We start from the raw sequence: 22,781 nt of genomic DNA, 5'->3' as shown, positions 1-22,781 counted from the left end.
TAGACAGACTCACTTATTTTTCTTATACGTGAATGACTCACTGGGGTGTCACCTCGGGTGTCACGATACCCCAAACGATTTTCTTTTTTGGTCACAGCTGCTGCACGGATCTAACGCACTCGCTGAATCACAGAGGTCGATTGCCGGATGACTAAACTGAATTATGGTTAGGGTCTCGGTACTCGGTATGAAAACTAACCTTCCTAAGGCAAGGACTCAATTTGAATTTTGCGTGGAGTCCCGTAACACCCCAGTGAGTCTGTCTAGGGTTAAAAACGAAAGTGGCACGCGTTAAATGGACTGCAACGCGAGCTTTCATTTTTCGATACCGGGATGTAAAAATCACCCCAGGCACTCGTTCACGGATGAACGAACTGGTCTCGAGAGGGGAATGTACCGACATATTGTGCCGGAGGGTTGTTTTACCAGATCATCGAATCGCCACTGATTGTTGTTTTATATTTGATAAATACCTGTCTCGTATTCGTACTTTATTTGCACACGCCGCGATGACGTTCCTCGTCAGCGATTTCGGCATGATGCGAAATGTGACAGCGTGAAAAACAACATAAACGAGAGGAGGATACGTGCTTTAGAGAGGTGTGAAATTCAGTCGTGATAAGTATTCCATGTCTTTCGTAACACTTCGCGACAGTATAACGGCCACACACAAAGATTTCTTGAATATAATATAAACTTAAATATAGGCCAGTTAAGACGCGTATTCAAATCTTTTTGATTTCGTTTGAAATGAAGACATAGACAAAGATTCATTCAATTCAAATATGCACAGCATAAATGTATGAGAAATTATTTTATTGATTGAATGTTGGCGATGTTCAAGTTGCGAGGTGATTTTTGAATCACGAAGAAATTAGTGCAACTTCTAAGATTTTAGTATAAATAAGATTCACGTAAACAATATAATCGCTCATACACAATGTAATCAGTCATGCGGAGACGAAAACAGCGCAACCGGCGATCAATCTCACCGAGCGTGACGCACGGCCGAGAAAAAAAAACGTGCTTTCTAATTAATCAATCAAGTTAAGTGGTTAACGGCCATAATTAACCGCATGCGTAGCTCGAACGTTGAAATTACCCGATTAACCTGTGTTCCCAGCCACCAACGAAGTTGGAATCCGCTGCGCTGGTGTGCTCATTCAGAGTCGAATTACGCTACTCCGTGCTTAAGCTCTCTAGATCCGTTTCTCCCAGTCAACGTGAAATTTCAGTCGGAATAAAATCACGCGTTTTGGACTTAGAAATAAAAGAAATTTCGCAGGAAAAAAAAGATTATTACAATTTCTCTCTTTTTCATGAATTTCTACTTCAGTGAAAAATTAAATATTTGCATATGCGTGGGGTTGCATATCATTGCAAGTATGAATGCATCCGGCGTATATTAATGCATTCGGCACCCGAAGTATCGGAGAAATTTAGCGAACATATTCCGACCCTTAATTAATACACAAATATTTGCGTGAGGCGGATTAAATCGTGTGCATACAGTAACATTAACCTGTCAATATCCGCATATATACTAGTCCTGCGATATGCAGGATAAGTATATTTGCTTCGATTACCGTATATCGGGATTTGTCGGAATTTAATAAAGCGATCACAAATTACGCGTGATTATAATATGTTACTACAATATTACTGCGAGCATACAATTGTGAAGGGGTTTTAATTTGTTTAGCGCGTAACGTTCATCGATTTTTTAAGTACGCGCGTTACCCGAATAGAATGGATACGCAGATTTGCGTGGACAGCCGAAAGAATTCGTAGAAGTGATTTTTTCCCTCTTTTTTTAGTATTATGTACGCGCACATGTTGGAATGCTTAGACTGCGCGTTGAAAGGCGGGCGCCAGCTTTGAAGACGAAATTTATTCACGGAACGTAGCGCACGTATGTGGAATGGACAAATATGTTTTTATTCCCTTAACCGCGTCGCGGGGTGCTAAAGTATATCAGTAGCGAGGCATTTTCAAATGTGCTACGGAAAAAAGGAGGAAAGAAAAGAAAAGGAATAAGATTTTGTCACTGTTAAACGGTATCGTACGTTGCGCATTACGAGACAATCAAGCGTTAGTATATTCGCGTTCGATATTTCCGCGATACGCATACGACATCGCAACGGCACGCGTGTTTGCGCCGCTACGTGCACGCGTGCCGAAACAACGGTTTGGGACTTGGAATGAAAGGATCATCATGAGCCGAGACACAATCGTATTCGTAATCATGCTTACGGTAAATACATCGTCGTCAAGTGTGCGTGAGTGGCACTCGTTACTTAATTCTTATATGGCATTCTCATCAGTCATTATTCAACCGCCCTTACGATTACGCATTGCGGTGACTTTGAACCTACAAATTATCGTGCAAGGTGCAAAAGTGCTTCTTTTTTACGCGTTTCTTTATTCGCAAAATGTGGCGAGTTATTCGCCCAATTCTTATATAACTGGAAAGGTTTGTTCATCACCCATATCACGCATTAATTTATTCGATGGCAACATAGAAAAATTATGCAAATAAAATCTCATTCGAACTCTTTTTTCAGCGTATTATTCGAAAACGTTAAGTGCGTGGTAAAATTTTCGACATTTGTACGATCTTAATCGTTCCGACGGGGCGCATTTGCAACGGATGGCCGGAACAGTAGATAGATGCAAATAAGACCAATCTATTGACCGATCAAAACATCCCATTTTGATCCCGTCACAAGTAATGTAATAAAATGGGATGTGTTGATTGGTTAACTTCTGATGACATGCTCAGTGAAAACTCAGTCTCATTTGCAACAGTAGATAGATGCAAATAAGACTGAGTTTCCACTGAGCACGTCATCAGAAGTCAACCAATCAACACATCCCATTTTATTACATTACTTGTGACGGGATCAAAATGGGATCTTTTGATCGGTCAATGGATTGGTCTTATTTGCATCTATCTACTGTTCCGGCCATCCGTTGCGAGTGCGCCCCGTCGGAACGATTAAGATCGTACAAATGTCGAAAATTTTACCACGCACTTAACGTTTTCGAAGAAACGAATAATCCGCTGAAAAAAGAGTTCGAATGAGATTTTATTTGCATAATTTTTCTATGTTGCCATCGAATAAATTAATGCGTGATATGGGTGATGAACAAACCTTTCCAATTATATAGGAATTGGACGAATAACTCGCCACATTTTGCGAATAAAGAAACGCGTAAAAAAGAAGCACTTTTGCACCTTGCACGATAATTTGTAGGTTCAAAGTTACCGCAATGCGTAATCGTAAGGATGATTGAATAATGACTGATGAGAATGCCATATAAGAATTAAGTAACGAGTGCCACTCACGCACACTTGACGACGATGTACTTACCGTGAGCATAATTACGAATAAGGTTGTGTCTCGACTGATCATGATGTTCTTCCTTTCATTCAGGCCACGATTAAAGAGCTGAAGATGTGTTTTAACTCCTCTCGTCTCTCTGCAAAGCGGAGCGACTTCTGAATATACCAGATGTAGGTGTCGTGTACAAATATATAGAGTACAATTGAGAAAAGTTACTGAAGTTAAATATTTATGATTTAAGTTTATAATTTAGTTTATAAATTATAGAGCTTATATCCTTTTGCACTGTGTGCGTATAAAAATTATGAATTTCTTCTACGGTATAATGTTTAAACTTATTTCATCGTCGTTAAGTAAGGCTCTGTTGGAAATCCAATCGGAAGGAAAACGGGCTAATTGAAAGCCATCCGCGGTTCACAATGCGAAAGAAGATGCGAATCATTTATTCTGTATTTAATGTTCGAACGTTTCGGTCCCTTATTTGGACCATCTTCAGCATCTAACGAAGAACACAATTATAAACATACATGAGTTCGCAATTTAGTTTCTTACAGCAAACTTACTTACAAAATTTATGATAAAATTAAGTGACAAACGGTGACCATCTCACGAAAGACGAGGATTATATATAGCCTTCTCTGGGTTCCCGCCACAAAGGATGGAGATATCGTCTAATCGTTCTAATTAATATGATCTATTGTATCAAAAGTGTGATATATCACACCCGCCCTTTTGATACAGTTAGATCATATTAATTAGGATGACGATATCTCCATCCCTTGTGGCGGGAACCCAGAGGAGGCTATATAATCTTCGTCTTTCGTGAGATGGTCACCGTTTGTCACTTAATTTTATCATAGATTTTGTAAGTAAGTTTGCTGTAAGAAACTTTCAAAAGATTGCGTTATACGATTCGTACTTCTCGTAATACGCGTCATGCTGATATCTAACCGCTTCGTTGAGGATGAATGGATGTTTTGCTTCTTTGCTTGAATAAAAAGGGATGGCCTTGGATATCAATCGGGGCAAAAAGGCAGCTAGAAATAAAGTGCGTACATGAAAACGGAGACATAAAAAAATAAGCACAATTCACAACATGTTGGTGAATGAAAGTGACATAAACATGATTGTCTCCAACTCGAAATTGATTCGTTAAATTTTTATCCGTTTTACAAAAAAAAATACAGTTTCTTAAAATCATATCACTTCTAGTATCGATAATATATTATTGCATGTTGCCAAAATGAGTACAAGTTTTTTTATATTAAATTATTAAGAAATTAAATCCTAAAAGGCACTGTTAAGTCTCAACGATTTACATGAGTCTGATAAATATCTACTTAAAAGAAGTCTATTTTCGGGTTTTTGTTCGCTCACGGTGTGCATATGAAATTGGCGACGGAAGCGAGAAATGAAGAAAGCCCGAAGGATCGCTTTGCGATCGCCTTTCTAGCCTGAAAATCCAGTTACTCAATCCGGCAAGCGAACAAGAGGGGTCTCTAGACAATGCGCAGAGAGCAACCCGTGCAATGCCGCCTGCGCCTCGGGAGAGCTGGTCGGATGAGCGCGACGAAAATAACTCCGGCAGGAGAATATTACGGCACTTTGCAATGAGGAGAGACCGATAGAAAGAAAGAGTGAGAGAGCGAGAATGAGAGAGGGAGGAGGGGAGAGAGGGGAAGGTAGGGGAGCGGTACGAGTGGAAGGGAAATACGCGCGAAGAGCCTCGCGGAGAGGAGCGACGCGCGATGCAAAATCTCATACATTAGCCGAGGCGCGTGTATACGTGTGTGTGAAGCTGGCGACTTATTTTACGGAAACTCACAAACCATTGAGAGTTCTGGCTTTCTTTTCAATAGTTCTAGAGTTCCTGATAGTTTAAATAAATAGTTCTGGCCATTAAAGCCAGAAAACGCGACAGGGCAAACTGAATTAACGCCAGATTGACGCAGCGTCTCACTTTGTCCTGCGAAAGTTTTCGGTACGGTATTTGTCAGATTTTAAAAGTCTATAGTTTTACATGAGTTCTAGGAAAAGTTCTGGCGATAAACATTGTTTTTTGTTTTTTTTTTCATTTTTAAATAATTTTTATCGCTCGAGAAAGACGCATTTGCGGGTATATGGATGAGACGCTGCGCGCTGTACGAAATCTCGGAGTTCTGGCTCTCTGAGAGAGAGAGAGAGAGAGAGAGAGAGAGAGAGAGAGAGAGAGAGAGTCCGTGACGCGATTGGCTATCGGGCCAATGACTGGCTCTCTGCTTACGGCTGGTGCGTGTCCCGAGAACTCTTCTCGAGCGCGGTGCCGCGATGCATTCGCGTGACATGTACAGTGCGCTTCATTGACGGCGCGCGGCGGTAGAACTGGTCCACCGTTCGTTCGGCATAAAACTCCGTTAGAACCAGTTTTCCGGACGGTGGACGATTTCGCTCCGCTGTGCGACCAGTGCGACCAATGCGACCAGTACGCGCGCGAGCGCGCTCTTTCTCTCTCTCTCTCTCTCTCTCTCTCTCTCTCTCTCTCTCTCTCTCTCTCTCACACACACACACACACACACACACACACACACACACACACACACATACACGCACGCGATTTGATTCGCACTACCACGGTGAAGGCCCGCCGCTGCCAGCATGTCTGCCAGTGCAACGAGCGGAATCCGAGCACTTGCGAAATCAGCCGAGCCACTTCGAGACCCGAGCCCCCTCCGCCCCTTCCTGACGTATGCGCGGGTTTACTCTCGCGGGTACGAGGCATGTCCCGCGTAAAAAGCATTAAACGCGTGGGATTACGCAATGGGCGTAATACAATAATAATGGATATCGTGCGCCTTTGACGCTGGAGATTCCGACGAGTATAGAGTTTCTCGTTACATCGATGAAACGGCTGGACGTAGTTGACGTTCACGCGGGGATTGTATCGGCGATCCCGCGATCCGTCGTCCCCCGATTAACACATGTCCACCTGAATGAGCGATGACAAACTCGGCGAGTAATGCGCGGCGGCAGCGCCTTTACTCTCGATTCGTCAGCGATCCGCGACCGATCGTTCTTAGAAATATGAATGACGAGCTATATTCGTTCACCTGAAATGCAATCCGCGGTTCATCGCGTTATTAGTCGCACTTTATATAATGTATCTAATATTAAAGTATTCCGTGTCAGGCGCAAACACACTCGGCGAACGCACCGACGCGCAGTCACTTTTGTGAATGCACTTTGTTACATCTTCCCTTCGGCGTTAAAAAGAAGCGTCGCAAAAAAAAGATAGAGGGAGAAAATTATGAACGAGAAGGAGATGATGGCGGCGGCGGCGGAAGAAAAAAAGATGAGGAAGAAGACAGAAGAGAAGAAAAAGAAGAGAGTAGCTAACCGGCCGCAACGAACCTGAAGTAAACCAAACCTACCGGTCCTGCCGCTCGCTACCACTACAACCTACCAAACTATTACCCATAACCAGTCTATATCTGGACTCCGGCTTCGTCTTTCTCTCTTTTCCTTTCTTTCTCTCTCTCTTTCTTTCTTTCTCTCTCTCGCTCTTTTATCTGATGCACCGTGTGCGCCAGAATAGTGAATTCCCTTGCGTTTTCTGCATCTTCGACTGACGTGGTCGTCTCCCACGCGGCTAAGGAGCAATTCTCTCCACGAAAATCCTGTGTTATTCTTTTAGATTACTGACATGGATGCGTAAAATGTATTTTGTTTCAATTTTTCTGTATCTGTAAATTTTTTCCTTCTAGCAAAGTATTCGGTAGCGTAAAGTAAAAATTTCTCTTTTTTTTTATTCTTAAACTTCTCGCTGTATAATCGTCATAGCGTTTATCTGAATTACCGCTCTGATACAAAGATAATAGAGTTTACATAAACTCGAACAATTATTAAACGATCTGCGAGTTTCGTACGACACTGCGAACGCACGGCGAAAATATTATTTACTGTACCAGGAAATACAGCAGATAAAAATCGCAGTAGAGTTTTTACAATTTTAGCCAAGTTGCGTAATGGATAAAATGCAAAGATATAAAGTTTGTTTTTGTTTCTACGTATAGCTTTTCTTGAACATACATTTTTTCTTTATATACAACATGTAGATAATAAGGATCAGATATATTCATGGAAATATTTTTTTGTATTACTTATCCACTCGATTTTTTCTATCCTTTACAATTAATCACTTCTATTTATCATAATTGATCGTTGCAGTTTTAAACATATCGATAACTAAATATTGAGATATCTCTTTTGGTATACGTTATTTCGTTTTAATGATATTTTATGCAAATTACGATTTTTTAAAAATAATTTTTTTTTCACCGTATTATAACCTTTTGCATCGTTTTAGAGGGAAATTAGTTTTTAAGGACTAAGTAAGCCAACGATGCCGCCTAGAAAGTTTCTCACGATTCTGTTTCGTAATATTTACATAAAATAAACAAGAATAAAATTGAAGGGCATCTCGAGACATATGGTCCATCGCTGCCGCGACCGCGCCGATCGATAACCGCGCATTGTCGCGCGGTTCTGTTCTCCTGTTAGTCGAATATCCAAAGTCTGAACATTGCGCGCATTATTATAGATTTAGCTGCTACTGTAAATATTTATGTCCAGAATCATATTGTACGTTATCTTAGATAGTCTATGGATCATTTATCCCGGGACAGAATAAATATATCTGCATAACTATCGTAAACTGACCTGAGCCTCTCATCTCCCCCACTCTTTGTCCTCCTCCAACGCTCGATACCCTTCTACATAAGACAGACATCTCAAGTGGCAATACCGCCAATATCAGCATACTAGTAGCACCCCTCTCAAGCAACATACACAATCAGTGGACTAATTTGGCCATATTGCTCTCTGGAAAGTGGCAGGAGCCAATAAAAAACAAAGAAGGAAGAAGTAAACCGACCTGAACAAGTACCTACGGTCACGTCGAACGTTTTTTCAAGAATCAATGCCGTGACATTACTCGCTATAACGTGAATGCAATCATTTAAATTACATTACATAGGAGTGTGCGGTAATAAGCGCGTTTGGTGACGATATTTCTTGGTGAGAACTGGAATAATTTTTCCCGATACAATTTAATTAAGGTGCGTGTTTTGAAAGGTTAAATATACCTCGGTAACTGCGTTTTATTTCAGGATTTCGCTAAATAAGATTTAAGTTTAACCGAAGAATAACTTTCCGTTTGTCCGTCTGCAGCTTATCAAAAGATTTTTTATTCTAAATTCTATTGCAGTTCGGAGAACCCATTCTTTTTTTTATTAGAAAGAAAAATAATTTAGTGAGTAATAAAAAGAATATTATTACGTGCATATAATGCGGCTGTTATTGTAAATTACGTTGAATGTTTCGAGTTGTGTACATCGAGCTCGCTCGCATGATTCGCACGATTGGAAATCCGTAAGTGTCGCCTCAATTACGCGCGTGATTACATTTACGGCTGTGGAGGGCGGCGAGCGACGTGTAACATGGTGTTCATTAACGCGACACGTGCCAAACCGGTATGTTTAATCCCAGCATTTAGTTCCACCCTATTATAGATTACGCGTCCACTATTTTCACAACGTCTCGGGGGAGGGGGGGGGCGGCGGCATTTTATCACCGCACAAACCACCCTTCGTCCGCCGTTTATCAATCGTATAGCAGATTTGCCGTCGTGGACGTGATAATCTGCAACATGTTTTTATAGGACCGATCGGATCTATCGGCAACGTGTTTACAATCGATTCAATTTTTCTTGCAGCATCTCTCACTCCTACTCTCTAATTTCTTCGAGTGAGATTTAACTCAAAAGGAGTTAAAATTCACTCGGGTCGATAGTCATAATACTGCCGCGCGTAATGGAGTGACATTGCACTTTTCATAAGGGTGAGTATTTGACTCCAACCGTAAAGTGATTGTTTCACTCGTTTGGAGTAAATGTTTAACTCCATTATAGATAAAATAATTCACTCGATCAGAGTGAATTTTTCACCTTTTCTTAAAGTGAAGCTTTCACTCTACTGTTACGAGTGAACAATCACTTTACAGTTGGAGTCAAATATTCATCCTTAGGGCCGGTTTCACCAACTCCGGTTAATTTAACCGGTCGATTCCATTGAAATTGACCAATCGCATTTGTTAATTTTGCTTTAATGACAAATGCGATTGATTAATTCCAATGGAATAATCAGTTGGTTAAGTTAACTGGAGATGGTGAAACTATGTGAGAGGTATATTAAAGAAATAGGTTAGACAAATAATTGCACAAGTTATATATAAGAAAAAAACATTATATTGAATTATTATATATAAAGTATATAGCATATTTATTAAAACAAATACAAAAGTACTAAATCATATAATATTAATAATAAAGAAAAAAACTTGTTAACATACTTTGCGTCTGGTGACGTAATAAAAAGACGCAAATATCATTTTTTGCCCGTGCGTTTTTGTTTCCATCTGTAATCGAACTTGTAATATATGTTTCGTATAGTCTCGTGTTTCATTTCTAATTGTTACATCATTCCATCTTACAGGTGGCTTGACATCCAGGCTGAAACCGTGAAGGGAACATATTCGTCGCTTTGCGATGTTATTTAGGTAAGTCCTCACTTATTAACTGCCGTTTTAATTGCGCTTTTTATATTTTTTTATTTATTTTTAAATTACATTTTAATGAGAGCAATATTTTTTAACAGTAAAATAATTGAAATGTGAAACAGCATGTACAGCTTTTGAGAAAGAAAAAAAATGCGATAGAAATAAACTTTGTTCGTAATATATCATAGTCTATCAAGCTATCTTCCTAAAATATTCTGTCGAAAAATATCCAAGACTATCAAAAAAAAAAATCCCCCAAAAAAATTCCAAGACTATATTTCTTTGAAATTTTATGAAAATCTGTTTGACAATTTTCACACAATATGATAATGAACGGATAGTCAAATAGAAATGATATAAATCAGGAATATAAAAATCATAAATCTAACGATTTGATTTATAATGCATCTCGCATTTCGAGATCAAAGCCACGCGAGTCATTGTAGCCGGCGGATGCAGGTAAGATAGGGTGGAAGCATCCAGATGTTTAGTGACTAATTGTAAGCCACACCCGGGTTCGTTTGCGGTAGTAACCTGAGATATTGCATCGGCACAAAACATACCGACTCAAAGAGCAGTCGCGATAATGACGAGGCCCCACACGTGCACGCATCTTGTACTACATATCCGCCTATCGTTTTGCAATTATTTCCTTGCAATGTAATACATACCGCCGCGCCGTATTAGCGCGTGTTGTTTATATACATATCACGTGTACAAAACAGGCCCGAATGTATCACGCACGCTTCGTCGCCGACTTCGTTAATCCTGGCGCGAAACAGACGCGCAATACAAAACCCGATTGGCAGAGGCAATCGTTTCTTTTTTTTTCCGGTTAAATGTCGGTACATCATCGTCGCGACTTTTATGGAATAATGTTTCTTTTTTCTTTTCGCCTCTTTCTCATTGACTCAGCGTTTTCGATCGAGTACATTTAAACGTATTCGTGGTTCAATAAAAGAGAGTGAAGGAGAGAAGAGAAACGGATCGCTGTTTATCTAAAACGATATGTACTGCGAGTGTTGACCCTGGATTGCGTAAACACATGCCAAGCGCGTGTCACAGCTTCTCTCCATAATTCGATTTTTTGCGTCGAATTCCGTTCCAGCGGAAACGGATATCGCATCAGAAGGCGAAAGTACTTTGACTCAAACTATAAGTTTAACATTTTTAAGGGGATTTTTTTTTTTTTTTTTTTTTTTGCTAAATTTATCGCTTTTTTCTAATTTTCTGGTGAAGAAACTATATAACGGATCAATGCGAAATTTGGCATGTGGATTTATTTATCTCTTATCTATTCACAAAAAAATTAAAAATTATAAGAGATAAATAAATCCACATGCCAAATTTCGCATTGACCCGTTATATAGTTTCTTCACCAGAAAATTAGAAAAAAGCGATAAATTTAGCGAAAAAAAAAGAGAATCCCTCCTTAATAAATGTCGCTCGTACAAAACAGTTCGTATTATATTCTAGACAATATTCCAGACAATTTTATATTCCTGATTTATATCATTTCTATTTGACTATCCGTTCATTATCATATTGTGTTAAGATTGTCAAACAGATTTTCATAAAATTTCGAAGAAATATAGTCTTGGAATTTATTTTATTCGATATTTTTTTACAGAATATTTTAGAAAGATAGCTTGATAGACTATGATATATTACGAACAAAGTTTATTTCTATCGCATTTTTTTTCTTTCTCAAAAGCTGTACATGCTGTTTCACATTTCAATTATTTTACTGTTAAGATATAAGAAATGAATTTATACTTGATAGAGAATTTTACGATTAATATATTTATACACTGCAGATGTGAGAGATACGGATAAAGGTGTCTTTTAAACATTTTTTAGAGTACCTACTACCTATTTGAATACTTTTCAATGCTGATGCATTATGTAATTTTTATATTTTTTCCAGTTTTATTCTACTTCGTATCTACAGTGTGGTATATTCATTTGCGCTCTCTCTTGTGCTAGATAATTATACTCGTTATCGTAATGAAGTAATAGTTTTCTGTACGATAAATATTCGGCAGCAAATAATTTCGGCATAAGGACGCTCGTATGTTTAACTTACGCATACTTAATCTTACTTCATCATTCAGAAATAATTTAATCCAAACTGCCAGGCAGACGTAATGCACAAATAATATATAGGTATGCCTCAACAAACAACGTTATTCTTAGCCTTTTATCGACTTATATTTGCCTCGCGTATCAGTTACAGGTCTTTTTGCGAAAGACCTGTTGCGTCGTTATTAATAGAAAGTTTTTTTCTCACGCGGCAACTCGTTTGTTCTTCGTGAAACCTTCACCGCTACGATGTATCAATATTAAAAAAAAAAAATCTCGCGACATAATGTAAAATTCTCGCAGCAGCATAAATTTCTTTTACGACGCGGCTTGCACGTGCGAGGGACAGAAGTGATTGATGCTTCGATAAAAAATATTTAAAAATATCCATCTATCTTAATAATAAGCAACGCGATAAGGATTTTTCAACGTGAAAGTATCAGGAAACGTAATAAATCTTACGAATTATAGCGGTGACAAACGGAAGGAACGGGCAAGCGCGACCTTCGCTGAACGCGTTTTGCTTTACGCCTCGTATGCCCGAAGACCGCATAATATTCCGCGGCTATTTTTAGAACGTATATATGCGTGCCCCGCATTAGTTGCCGGCATTATCGTGATAAAACGAGTATACGTGAGTCCGCCTACGTGGCTCGTCGATGCGATCGTTTTAAGATACACGATTTCCCCCCCCTCCTCCATTCGCAAACATAGGCGTGACACCGTTTATCCGCCGTACTGTCCTCTTGAGCACGGGAAATTTAATCACAGGCTTTAATTCGTAAACATCGAATCACAAGAGGGTCTCCCCTTCCCTCCCTCCACGTAAATTCTGCGATCAGCAAGGATTATTATGGCTTATTAATTTGACAAATATCCATCCGTCTGACAAATATCCATCGCGATATTTGTTGCAATGTCAATCCCACGTTGCGTACAAATTTCGCACAAAGAATATCGCGAAGTCGATAAGAGAGATAAGATTCAAATTCTTCAAGAGAATGGTAAGATACTTCTTATATATTAAGATGATGCTATTTAATTTGCAATTATGAATACAAGTTCCGTCATTTAGAAACTGTCGGGAGCCTATATAATATATTTATATTTAACGACCAATCTGTCAATCCGTCGCGTCGCGAAATTTCTCAATAACTATAAAGCTATAACCATTAAGAACCATCGACGTGTTATTTCTATTAGTAAAAATACCCAGTTTATCATTTACTAATTTATTTATTGTAGCTATTTATATGAAAAATATAAACTAAAAAAATATATAATTTAAAGATTATTGTCTAACAATTTACGGTCTGAGAGGTAGGCTGCATACGTGAAAATTAGCTTCGCCTACACAACTTTGCGTTTCAATACAGTCGTTTATATTATAATTATACAACAATTAGAAATATATATGTACATTGTACATATAAATTAATTTTATCGATAAATTAACGCGAAGGAGGATGTTACATCTTATCGTCGATTCGTTTAATCGTAGCGAGACTGATCCTAAAGCAACGAGATAAATCTCGCTAGTCAAACTTTGACGCGGGCGTCTCTGGGAGGCGTCGACAAAAGTTGCCACCGCTCGGCATCGCTGCGTTTAATGCGATTTAATATCGCCAAGAGGAGAACGACGTCTCGCAGCATATTATAAGTATGCGTTATCGCGTACACCAGCGTACTATTTTAATGTGTTATCTCCGTCCACGTCGTTATCCACGTCCGCCACGGAACCGCAAACATGCCCGTTCGCTCCGGCTCGCGGCTCCTCGATTTCTGCGCGCCTGTTCGGCGAATTGGATATACCGGACGGAGATGCATCTCCTCTCTTGTATATACAAATATGTAAATACGTTTCGTAGAAAGAATTGTGAGGTGTGTGTACATGTCTTTTGTCGCGTTACGATTCACGTTTTTTTTTTTTTTCATTACATGCCACATCTTATAAATATTCGATTTTAGGAAAATATGTAATGTTATAGAGATAAATTCTCCAAATCGCAAGACCAGTTTCTCACTGAATGTTTCACACACTTGAGATTTTTCTTCTTAGCTATCGGGAATTTGTTATAAACATTATAAAAAGAACAGTATTTGTTTTGTGAATAAGTTGCATAAAAGCTTTCCGAGCTACATAAAAAAAAGAAAATAAACACGTACTATTTTTGGACTAATAAATATTAGAGGGGCATCAATTCTACTTTTAAACTTTGAGCGTTTTTGTTGGAGTGCATAAAAACATTTTCTCACGCTCGGCGCGATAATGTATGTGCTTTCGTGCCGAGGCAGTTGAAACACGCATTGCAGAGCAAGAGAGGGAGACGCATGTAATATTCAGATAGACGCAGTTTTCGTTGCAACTGCGTACGTGCATTCTCGCTCGTGTTAATTGCGCTCGACATACTTGTTGCTCCGCGCGGCTATGCCGAAAGGGCCTCAGGGCGATAAGACAAATTGCGGAGATTGTACGTAACGAAAACACACGATATCTGTCCGCGCGTGTCTTCCGTTCGCGTGTACGCGATTGCAAAAGCATCGACAGCGATTGTGAAAGGTCGTCCGATTTATTGCAATATATATCGCGTAAAAGATATCGAAAATGTTTTATATTTATATAGGTAATATTTAGAATGTTTCAGCATTTCTTTTCGGAGAATAAGAACATTGTTGCGCACTTTTGCGCCAAACTTCCTGATAGCTGAGTAATTAATTTGATGATATAAATATATGTTGTCGAACTTATCACAAATAAACCAAATAATAATACATGAGAAAACACGACCGTTATGATATACAATCAATCAATATTATAAACAAGCCAAATATAATCTAAACTTTTAAAAATTGAAAGGAAAAGGGCCAATGATCGAGCAACAATAGTTGTTAAATAATCAACTTATTAATTTGCATATACAATATATAAATTCGTAAGTTTCGATTTCACCGAATCTTTTTCAGCCGTAACATAATAAAACATTTAGGTTTGGTTGCACCAACGTCGCATAACATTTTATCTTAGCTTAATTCACTCTTCATCTCTTTCTAAAGCCTCGTGTCCACGATGCTAGAAATCGCCCCGAGATCTCGGACGGAGGAAGAGTTGACAAATTACATTTAAACAATTCGGCCAATTGACCAATGTAATTGGTTAATTCTTTCTCCGTCCGAGATCTTGGAGCGATATTTCTAGCATCGTGGCCACAAGACTTAAGAGGACTTAAGAGTTAGAAAGAGAGTGAGTTAAGCTAAAGTTAAATATTATGCGATGTTAATACGACCGATGTTAATATTTCTCAAAGTTTTATTTTGCCTCATTTATCGCTATTCGTAGTAACGGATCATCGGAATAGGCGAGTAAATGCTGTTATTATTATGCAGAGAGAGAGAGAGAGAGAGAGAGAGAGGTCTTACTACTTCGTAGCAAAAATCCATTTACTGAAATAGATAATAAAATTTGAAGTGGTGTGTCTTTTATTCGGAATTCACGGGTGAAAGTCTCTTGGTTGTATTGAGTTACGCTTCGTAAAGCTTGTTCCATTGCAACACGAGAACCTTCTCGGGAAGTCGTAATTTCGGCGAAAAAAAAAGGTGGACGTAGGACGATCGCGGTAGGCGCGGATTCATTCGAATTTTCTCGCGCTTGACCCATTTTTGTTCGACTCCCCGAAGAACGCGCGCACGAGACATTATTACTTCTCGCTTTGAAAATATCTTATTCAAATGTGCGTCGAATTACAAAAGTTTTCCCCTACGTTCAGATACGCTCCGTTTCATTAAGGACGACACGTGTATTTATGAGAAATACTAACTAGGGGACCACCCCTAGTGGTAGTCGGGGATTTTTTAAATTGGCATCATATAACAGCCCTGGGTGAAACCCTATACATACGCTTCCGTATGTATATAGGGCTTAATTATGTTCCATAAGATGTTTACAATATATAATGACCTCTGCTTCAAAGCAGTGTAGCACTGTTCTATGTATCCGGAATTTTTATTTGGACATTATCACAAACCCCGTAATTCTAAATAATATGTGTATTAGAATATATGGTATATCTGAGAAATCCGTCGAATGCGAAACTACTCCGTTATCGTAGGATCATCATACATCATAAACTTCCTCATGGGACACCAGGTATATACGAGAGCTTAAGTTACATAAAGGGCTTACTCATCAGGCACCAAGGTTATTATATAGGGCAAGAATCTTCAGAATTCCCATCAGACCAACTTAGGGTGGTTTCCTATTAAGATTTAACGAAAATTATGGAATGTATCATGTATTCGCCATTAAAGTTAGCGGCAGATTTATTACTTGGATTAAGACACGTCAAGGAATCGATTATATGCACAACGTGTGTCAGAATAAGCGTTATTAAGCGACGGAGAAAATTAATACAAAACCTCAAGTCATTAATTAGCTGTAGGAAACGCTGTAGGGACGCGTATAATATTCCAGAGACGAAATATTAATATTAATATTGCTCCAAAATTTTAATTAAATCGACCTATATATACATAAACGACGGTTTCTGTTATGTTTCTGCGATTACAATGTGGCAGCAGATCGATCGTGCTGCTAGAAAATAAGCTTAATGAGGACGCTCTGCTGCGTATTGTTTGGATCTGCTGGAATATTGCCGGTATTCTGCTAGCATTTAGTTATCAGGGTATATAATAATTATTTATACGCGCTTTCACACTGTTGCTTTTCCTTTAATTCATCAAGCATGGTCTTAATATCGATTTGGCTATAAATAGTTTATTTTAATGTATAATTAAAAAATGACTAACCTTTGATTCGAATTTTAACGCTGTCGCAACTGCGACACAGACACGCACGATTGTCTATTTCCGTTTCAATGATAGTGACTGTTAATAGGCATGATTTGCATAAACCTCGCAATGCCCAAAGTATATCGATGCGTTTGTATTCATCGATCCGAAGAGGAAGTATATTGGCGCAGAGATGAGAATATTACGAAAATGTTTTCTTTTATCATTTCGCTTTTAATTGTAAATAAATAACTAATAAAGTAATGAACTCTACATTACTTTATTAGTTATTTATTTACAATTAAAAGTGAAATAATAAAAAAAAATATTTTATGCGTTGTCATATTACTTAATATGACAATGCATGCACACACATCGCGCCGGCAGGAATGCGTCGAATATATCGACTCACGCATACGTATGAAGGTGTAACTTGAAGCGCGGAACCGAGCGAGCAGGGAGAACAAAAATTAAACGATTAAACAAAAGTTAAACAATATTATTTCTTCAAACTATTCGCCTCATTTACATATCGAGCTTATATTATACTGATTTTATAAGATTTAAATCTTCTATCGTAAAAAAAGTGAAAGAAAACAACTTTCTTTTCCGCAATCGTCATAAATTGCGCGTCATTCGTTCATCAGAAAAAAGTGTGATAAAATTAGAATAGAAGTAATTAAAAAACAGAGAAGTAACGGCAGAGAACGATGCAGCTTCTGCAAAATCGAATTATTTTCAATTCTCGTATAAAGCGTTGCTCTCTTTCTCTCTTTTTTTTTTCCCGTGAAACAATGATATTGCGACGGTGATTGCAATAATGAAAGCTAAAAAATGCAATTGTCGAGCGAGAGCCTCTCACCGAGAAGCGCGCGCCCACTCGTATCCACGCGACGTATCGTATTTGCAGCCCACCATATACAGGTGTGACAAACGATCAATGACGTAACGGTGGATCACGTCGAGGGGCCAGTCTGAAACTCTGAAGTGGCAATAGTGGCATAGCATGATCGAGAGGCACGGTAATGTTTCGTGCTAAATGTACATGCATGCAACGCGAGACCGTCCTGTGTAACGTTACACGAGCCGGCTGTATATACAGTTGCGAATAACCGAAATTATCTCGACAATTGCTGAATCGGTCAAATTCTGAGGCTCAATTGATCGGGTTTGATATGGCATGACGCGACGATAGGACGAAAGGGGAAACTTGAACGCGTTCCTTTTGTTAACCTGAGCGACAGATGAATCTGCGGGGTTCGTGATTCTCGGCCATGATAAGCCTCAAACACATGTGGCTTACGGAACTCACAGTCGTGATCGAAACACGCTCGTGGCGATTTAATCTCTCAGTGGCGTCGAGTCGTGCGTTCAAAGATTTCCTTACGATCTTCACAGCGGCGCATTGCTGAAGTGAGCCGATGCGTATTCATACAGATTTTTTCTTATCGGTTATCGTGTTACGGTAAATGTTGGAATTCATAGATAACTCTACTTGTATTTTTCCTCTCGGAATTGTTCTCACCGAAATTGGGTCACGTTATATAATTTCCGTTCCGACGTGAATAACTCGGGTAAATGTTTGTTTTGTGACAACTTCTTAGACTGTTTTGCATAAATCGTAAAGTTCTTAAAAATAGAGACAGAATATACGATGAAGATGTCGATGGTGCGTGACACGAATTGGCAGGATCACTTATAGGTGCATAAAAATTCTCACCGTTCACGAGTGCAATCGTCGTTAGATCGTCGATTCCGTTGTGCAAGAAAATAAATTCGATTGATTTACGAGCCGGTGGAGAAGGGAAGTTACGATCGTTTTACGCGCGTGATCGCAATACGCTTCGCAACATTTGCGACCGTCATATTTGCCTACCGCAACAATGACTGTCACTACATGTCAAGTTTCTTTGGGACTCGTGGCATCCGGTTTACGCTAATATAAATTTGCTTTATGGAGGATTTGCTTCTATCGACGCGCGAGCGAGAACGAAATAACGCGTGTGACGCGTGTCTTGGAAAAATGTATATATACGTAAATTAGTTGAATATACGCGTCGCGTAGCGATATATTATTATAAAAGGATCGGCTATTATTAGCTAACCACACAGATGGCATGTACGATGATTCATGCGAATAAATGCGTCCTCGCGATAAACGCAGTCAAGCGGGAAGATGCGCTTTATTCTATGTCACAGCCGCATCAGTACCAAGCATACGGCCGGTTTCGCGCTTGTGATTGTAATCGCGAAAATTGTAACGTTTGTTACCTATACATATGCATATAATATGCAGATGAATGCGGCCACATTCAACAGCTCCGAGAGATGTAGAGATAGCATTTTCGAATGTTAAGTCGATTATTCAGGAAGGATTTTACATATATGTATAACACAGCAATAACTGTCAAAATTTTAAGCTAATTTTTCTGTTCGATATTTTTTCATGTTGAAAATGCATATCAATTTAGACATTTTAATATCTGTTATTAATATGTTTATAACTTAATTAATATCTGTTTGTGACTGCATTCTCTTATCGTATCTCTCACTTTTTCTCACCGAGAAAACGTATTCCTTCGATTTTTCAGGTGAGCGGAAAGGAGGTGCTGAACGGTGGCGGCGGCGGCCATGCACCCCGGCCCGCCAATTAACCAGCCGAGCCGCCGCAGGCCTCGCCGTCGCCAGCATCCTCGCCATCAGCAGCTCCAACAAGAGCGCAACCTGCAGCGCGCCTTCCTGGTGCTGCTGCTACTGGCCAGTATCGGGGTCGCGGCTCGGGCCGAGCCGTCGGAATCACCGACGGCTCCGGCGGCTTGCCAGCAAGCGTTTCATAAAAATCTGTGGTCCGCCAGCAATGACACGGCTGTCCAACCGCGCAACTTGACAATCGGCTACCTTACAGCGATTAAGGGTGGCCTAAAGGACCGTCAGGGTCTTGCCATTTCCGGCGCTTTGACCATGGCCCTCGACGAGGTAAGATTTATTGTTTTAAACTAACGATAGAGAATGAAATATCTCTCTTATTCGTGGACGTATTTTCTATTGGAATCGGACATCGCGGGGTAAATTCTCCGGGGAGTCCTCCGGGTCGACAGAGTTAATCGCGATGTCAACAATCGAATTTGTAGAGACGATCGGCTACTCCCTCGAGATTTCATTTTCGTTCGGCGCAATCTCGATTCCGTAACCTCGTTTCTTTTCCCGAGACACATCCCGCTACCTGCTCGCATTACACGCGGACAATTACCGCGAAACGTATGTGTACACGTAAGATGGAAACTAGTTATCTCGTCGAGATGCGGAACGTAACTCTTTTCTATCAAACGTGTTTTCAAGACGCAAGATTGTAACGTCACACGTTGTCGATCATGCAAATAGCATCTCACGCTCTCTAACGCGCTCCATCAACCATCGACCCTTTAATCGGAGAAGGTCGTCCACGCGGAAACGCGATCGATAAGACGTGCATAAAATTATAGATTTCGGCGGGTCTTTTAAGGAAAAGTCGAGACTTTGGTGGGATCTCATTATCTCGACAAAACAGCGTGAAGTCGGAAAAAATCGGATTGTGGGAACGACTCTACTTTGTTGGTTTAACTTACGTTTAATTAAATATATGCTCTTCGCAGATTAATGTTCTTTAAAACGAATCTTGATATCGCGAGTGACAGCAAGTGGCCTGATATAAGTAAGCAAATCTATATAATAAAGCCAGCGCATATATATACATCCGCTCCACGGAGTCTCCCGATTCCCGTGGTGCGCGGTGGAGGGAGGATATCGATCCTCAACTCTCTTGGGGTCCATTGCGGGAAGCTACCTTGATTCTGCCGTAAGGCCAGATTGTTCGCTGCCCTTCCCCCCGCACTCGCTCCAAAAGCCTCGATAATTCATTCCGGCGGATCTCCTTCCCCTCCGTCAGCCCCCCGTGCATCTACGGGGGACCGTGAGACCGTTTTCGCCCGGGCGTGCTGCACGATAAAGAGGAAGTAAAAAGAGAAAGGTACCTGGCTCCCGCTCGCCGCCGGCCGCCGTCGTCGTCGTTGCGAGGGCAAAAGTGACCGGGCGATTCCTCTTCGATGGCCGAACGAGCGCCAAACGGGCTGGATAGGGTCGGGGGAAACGCGCCGATGCCTCCGTAAGGGTTTAAAAATACAAGACCGGCGTTATTCGCCAGTCCGCCCACGCGTGGCGGCAGAAACGGCGCTCTCTCGCGAACCGTGAGAAGAATTCGCTCGCGAGGTTCGGGAACACGTACCCGCCGCCGCCACCTCCCTCATCCCGTTCTCCTCTTCCTTTCCCCTAGCCAGCCTCCTCACCGTTCTTTTTCTTTCTCAAACCTGCCTGCACTCTTGCAACCTGCGACCACATGTGAAGAATCGAGAGGTTTCGGGAGTGAGAAAGGGGATACGAGGTGAAGAACGGAGATAGAGAAATGTGAAGAGTTTATATATTTATATAAACAGCGCGTAACCGCTAACGTTTGTGAATCAAGCTTTATTCTAGTGAACAGAGGCCGACATTGCGCGATAGCGATGCTTACTCTTGCGTGGCATATCGGAGGATATAAATAAACGGCCGCAAAGCTCGACTCGTTTCCTGCACCTTTCGACTCGCTGAAGGCGCGGGCATACATCGTCGTGAAGAGAATCATTATGCGTTGCAACTGCACGCGGTGTATCGAACTGTCGAAAGAGAAATTTTGTCGCGGCCCGCAACAACGAATATCGTTCCAATAAGTTAATTTTTTTTCGTTTTTTAACTATATTTCTAATAATTTTTGCTAATTAAAGCATTTCTATCATTACTAGAGGATTATTTACAAAATGGTGGAAAGAAACGCCGAGAGAACAAATACGAGGAGTCAGAATAGATAAGTTAAATAAACACAAAAAATGCTCATTTTGTCCTATATGTCTAAATCGTGTAAATCGTGCGATTCGTCGAAATGAGCTTAAGTCCTACCATGACGTGCGAATATCCATGCACCGTTGATAGTAATAGGGGAGTATAAAATCGAGCAATACTAATCCGGTCTCCGGGGACGAAAAGGATCTAAAGCGGATTTTCCTCTCGAATTGTTCCCGTTTCGATTTTCGCGTCAAATGAAGTGAGCATTTGTTTCCTTGTGTCTTGTTTAAATAAGGGAGACCCCTTATTTGAAACTTATAAACCGTGCGAATCGTCGATCCTATCATGATTATGACGTGCGATAACCTGGATGTAGAATAGATGAAAGTAAAGCGGCGCGGCATTACGTTCGGGGATGAATATCGCGTCGACAGTAATAGGGGAGTATAATATAAAAGCGTCGAGCAATAATAATCGGGCCTCCGGGTGCGAGAAGAATCAAGTGGATAAATTTCCCGTCGAACTCTTCGCATTTCTCTATCTCCGTTTTTCTCCTCGTACCCCCTTTCTCACTCCCGAAACCTCTCGATTCTTCACATGTGGTTGCAAATTGCAAAAGTGCAGGTATATATATTATATACAATGACGATACGACGATCTATTTTACACATGACTATAACAGAACCTCGAATTCCGTTCATCCTTTTAAGAAATTAAAATGTCTCGTGTACCGTTATATATAGCATCAAGCTATTCTTTTTATCCTGAATAAAACGCGAGACGCAGATCAAGCGTATGTAAGTCTTGCTTAATGCCCGGTTCGCTCACCGCGATCGCAAGTGCAATGCAGATGCAGGTGCAACAGCACACCGCCTTGCGTCCAGGCTTCGCCCGCGGACACGCGTGGTAAAAAAAAACAACGGTAAATAAAAATCGTGGAATTTGCGCTCGCTGTACACACTCCCACGACGTAAACTAGCTCGACTCTCGGTTCGATATATTAGTAAATAGAACGAGCGTTAATTGGCTATCTCGCATAATCAAAACGAGGGAGCCTGAGCTGCGTCGTAATGGGCGCGGCTCTAAGCGCGCAAATCGCATTCATAATTATCCATTCGCGCG

The 22,781-nt window shown here is 40.3% G+C and overlaps 1 protein-coding gene and 1 long non-coding RNA gene across 2 annotated transcripts in view; one reads left to right on the top strand and one right to left on the bottom strand.

Moving 5' to 3' along the window:
* LOC139809527 (uncharacterized) overlaps positions 1-22,781 on the bottom strand; it is a 91,514-nt gene that overhangs the window by 21,457 nt on the left and 47,276 nt on the right. The gene's annotated exons all lie outside the window — the stretch shown is intronic.
* The window catches only part of LOC139809524 (receptor-type guanylate cyclase Gyc76C), a 56,471-nt gene that overhangs the window by 4,981 nt on the left and 28,709 nt on the right, over positions 1-22,781 (top strand). Inside the window, exons 2-3 of the mRNA XM_071772465.1 lie at positions 9,875-9,938; positions 19,397-19,781. Coding sequence (XP_071628566.1) covers positions 19,437-19,781 — 345 coding nt within the window. The 5' untranslated portion in view covers positions 9,875-9,938; positions 19,397-19,436. The remainder of the gene's footprint in view (positions 1-9,874; positions 9,939-19,396; positions 19,782-22,781) is intronic.

This window comes from Temnothorax longispinosus, chromosome 3 (assembly GCF_030848805.1).
Source record: "Temnothorax longispinosus isolate EJ_2023e chromosome 3, Tlon_JGU_v1, whole genome shotgun sequence".
Classification (NCBI taxonomy): domain Eukaryota; kingdom Metazoa; phylum Arthropoda; class Insecta; order Hymenoptera; family Formicidae; genus Temnothorax; species Temnothorax longispinosus.
This window is presented reverse-complemented; position numbering and strand designations above follow the sequence as displayed.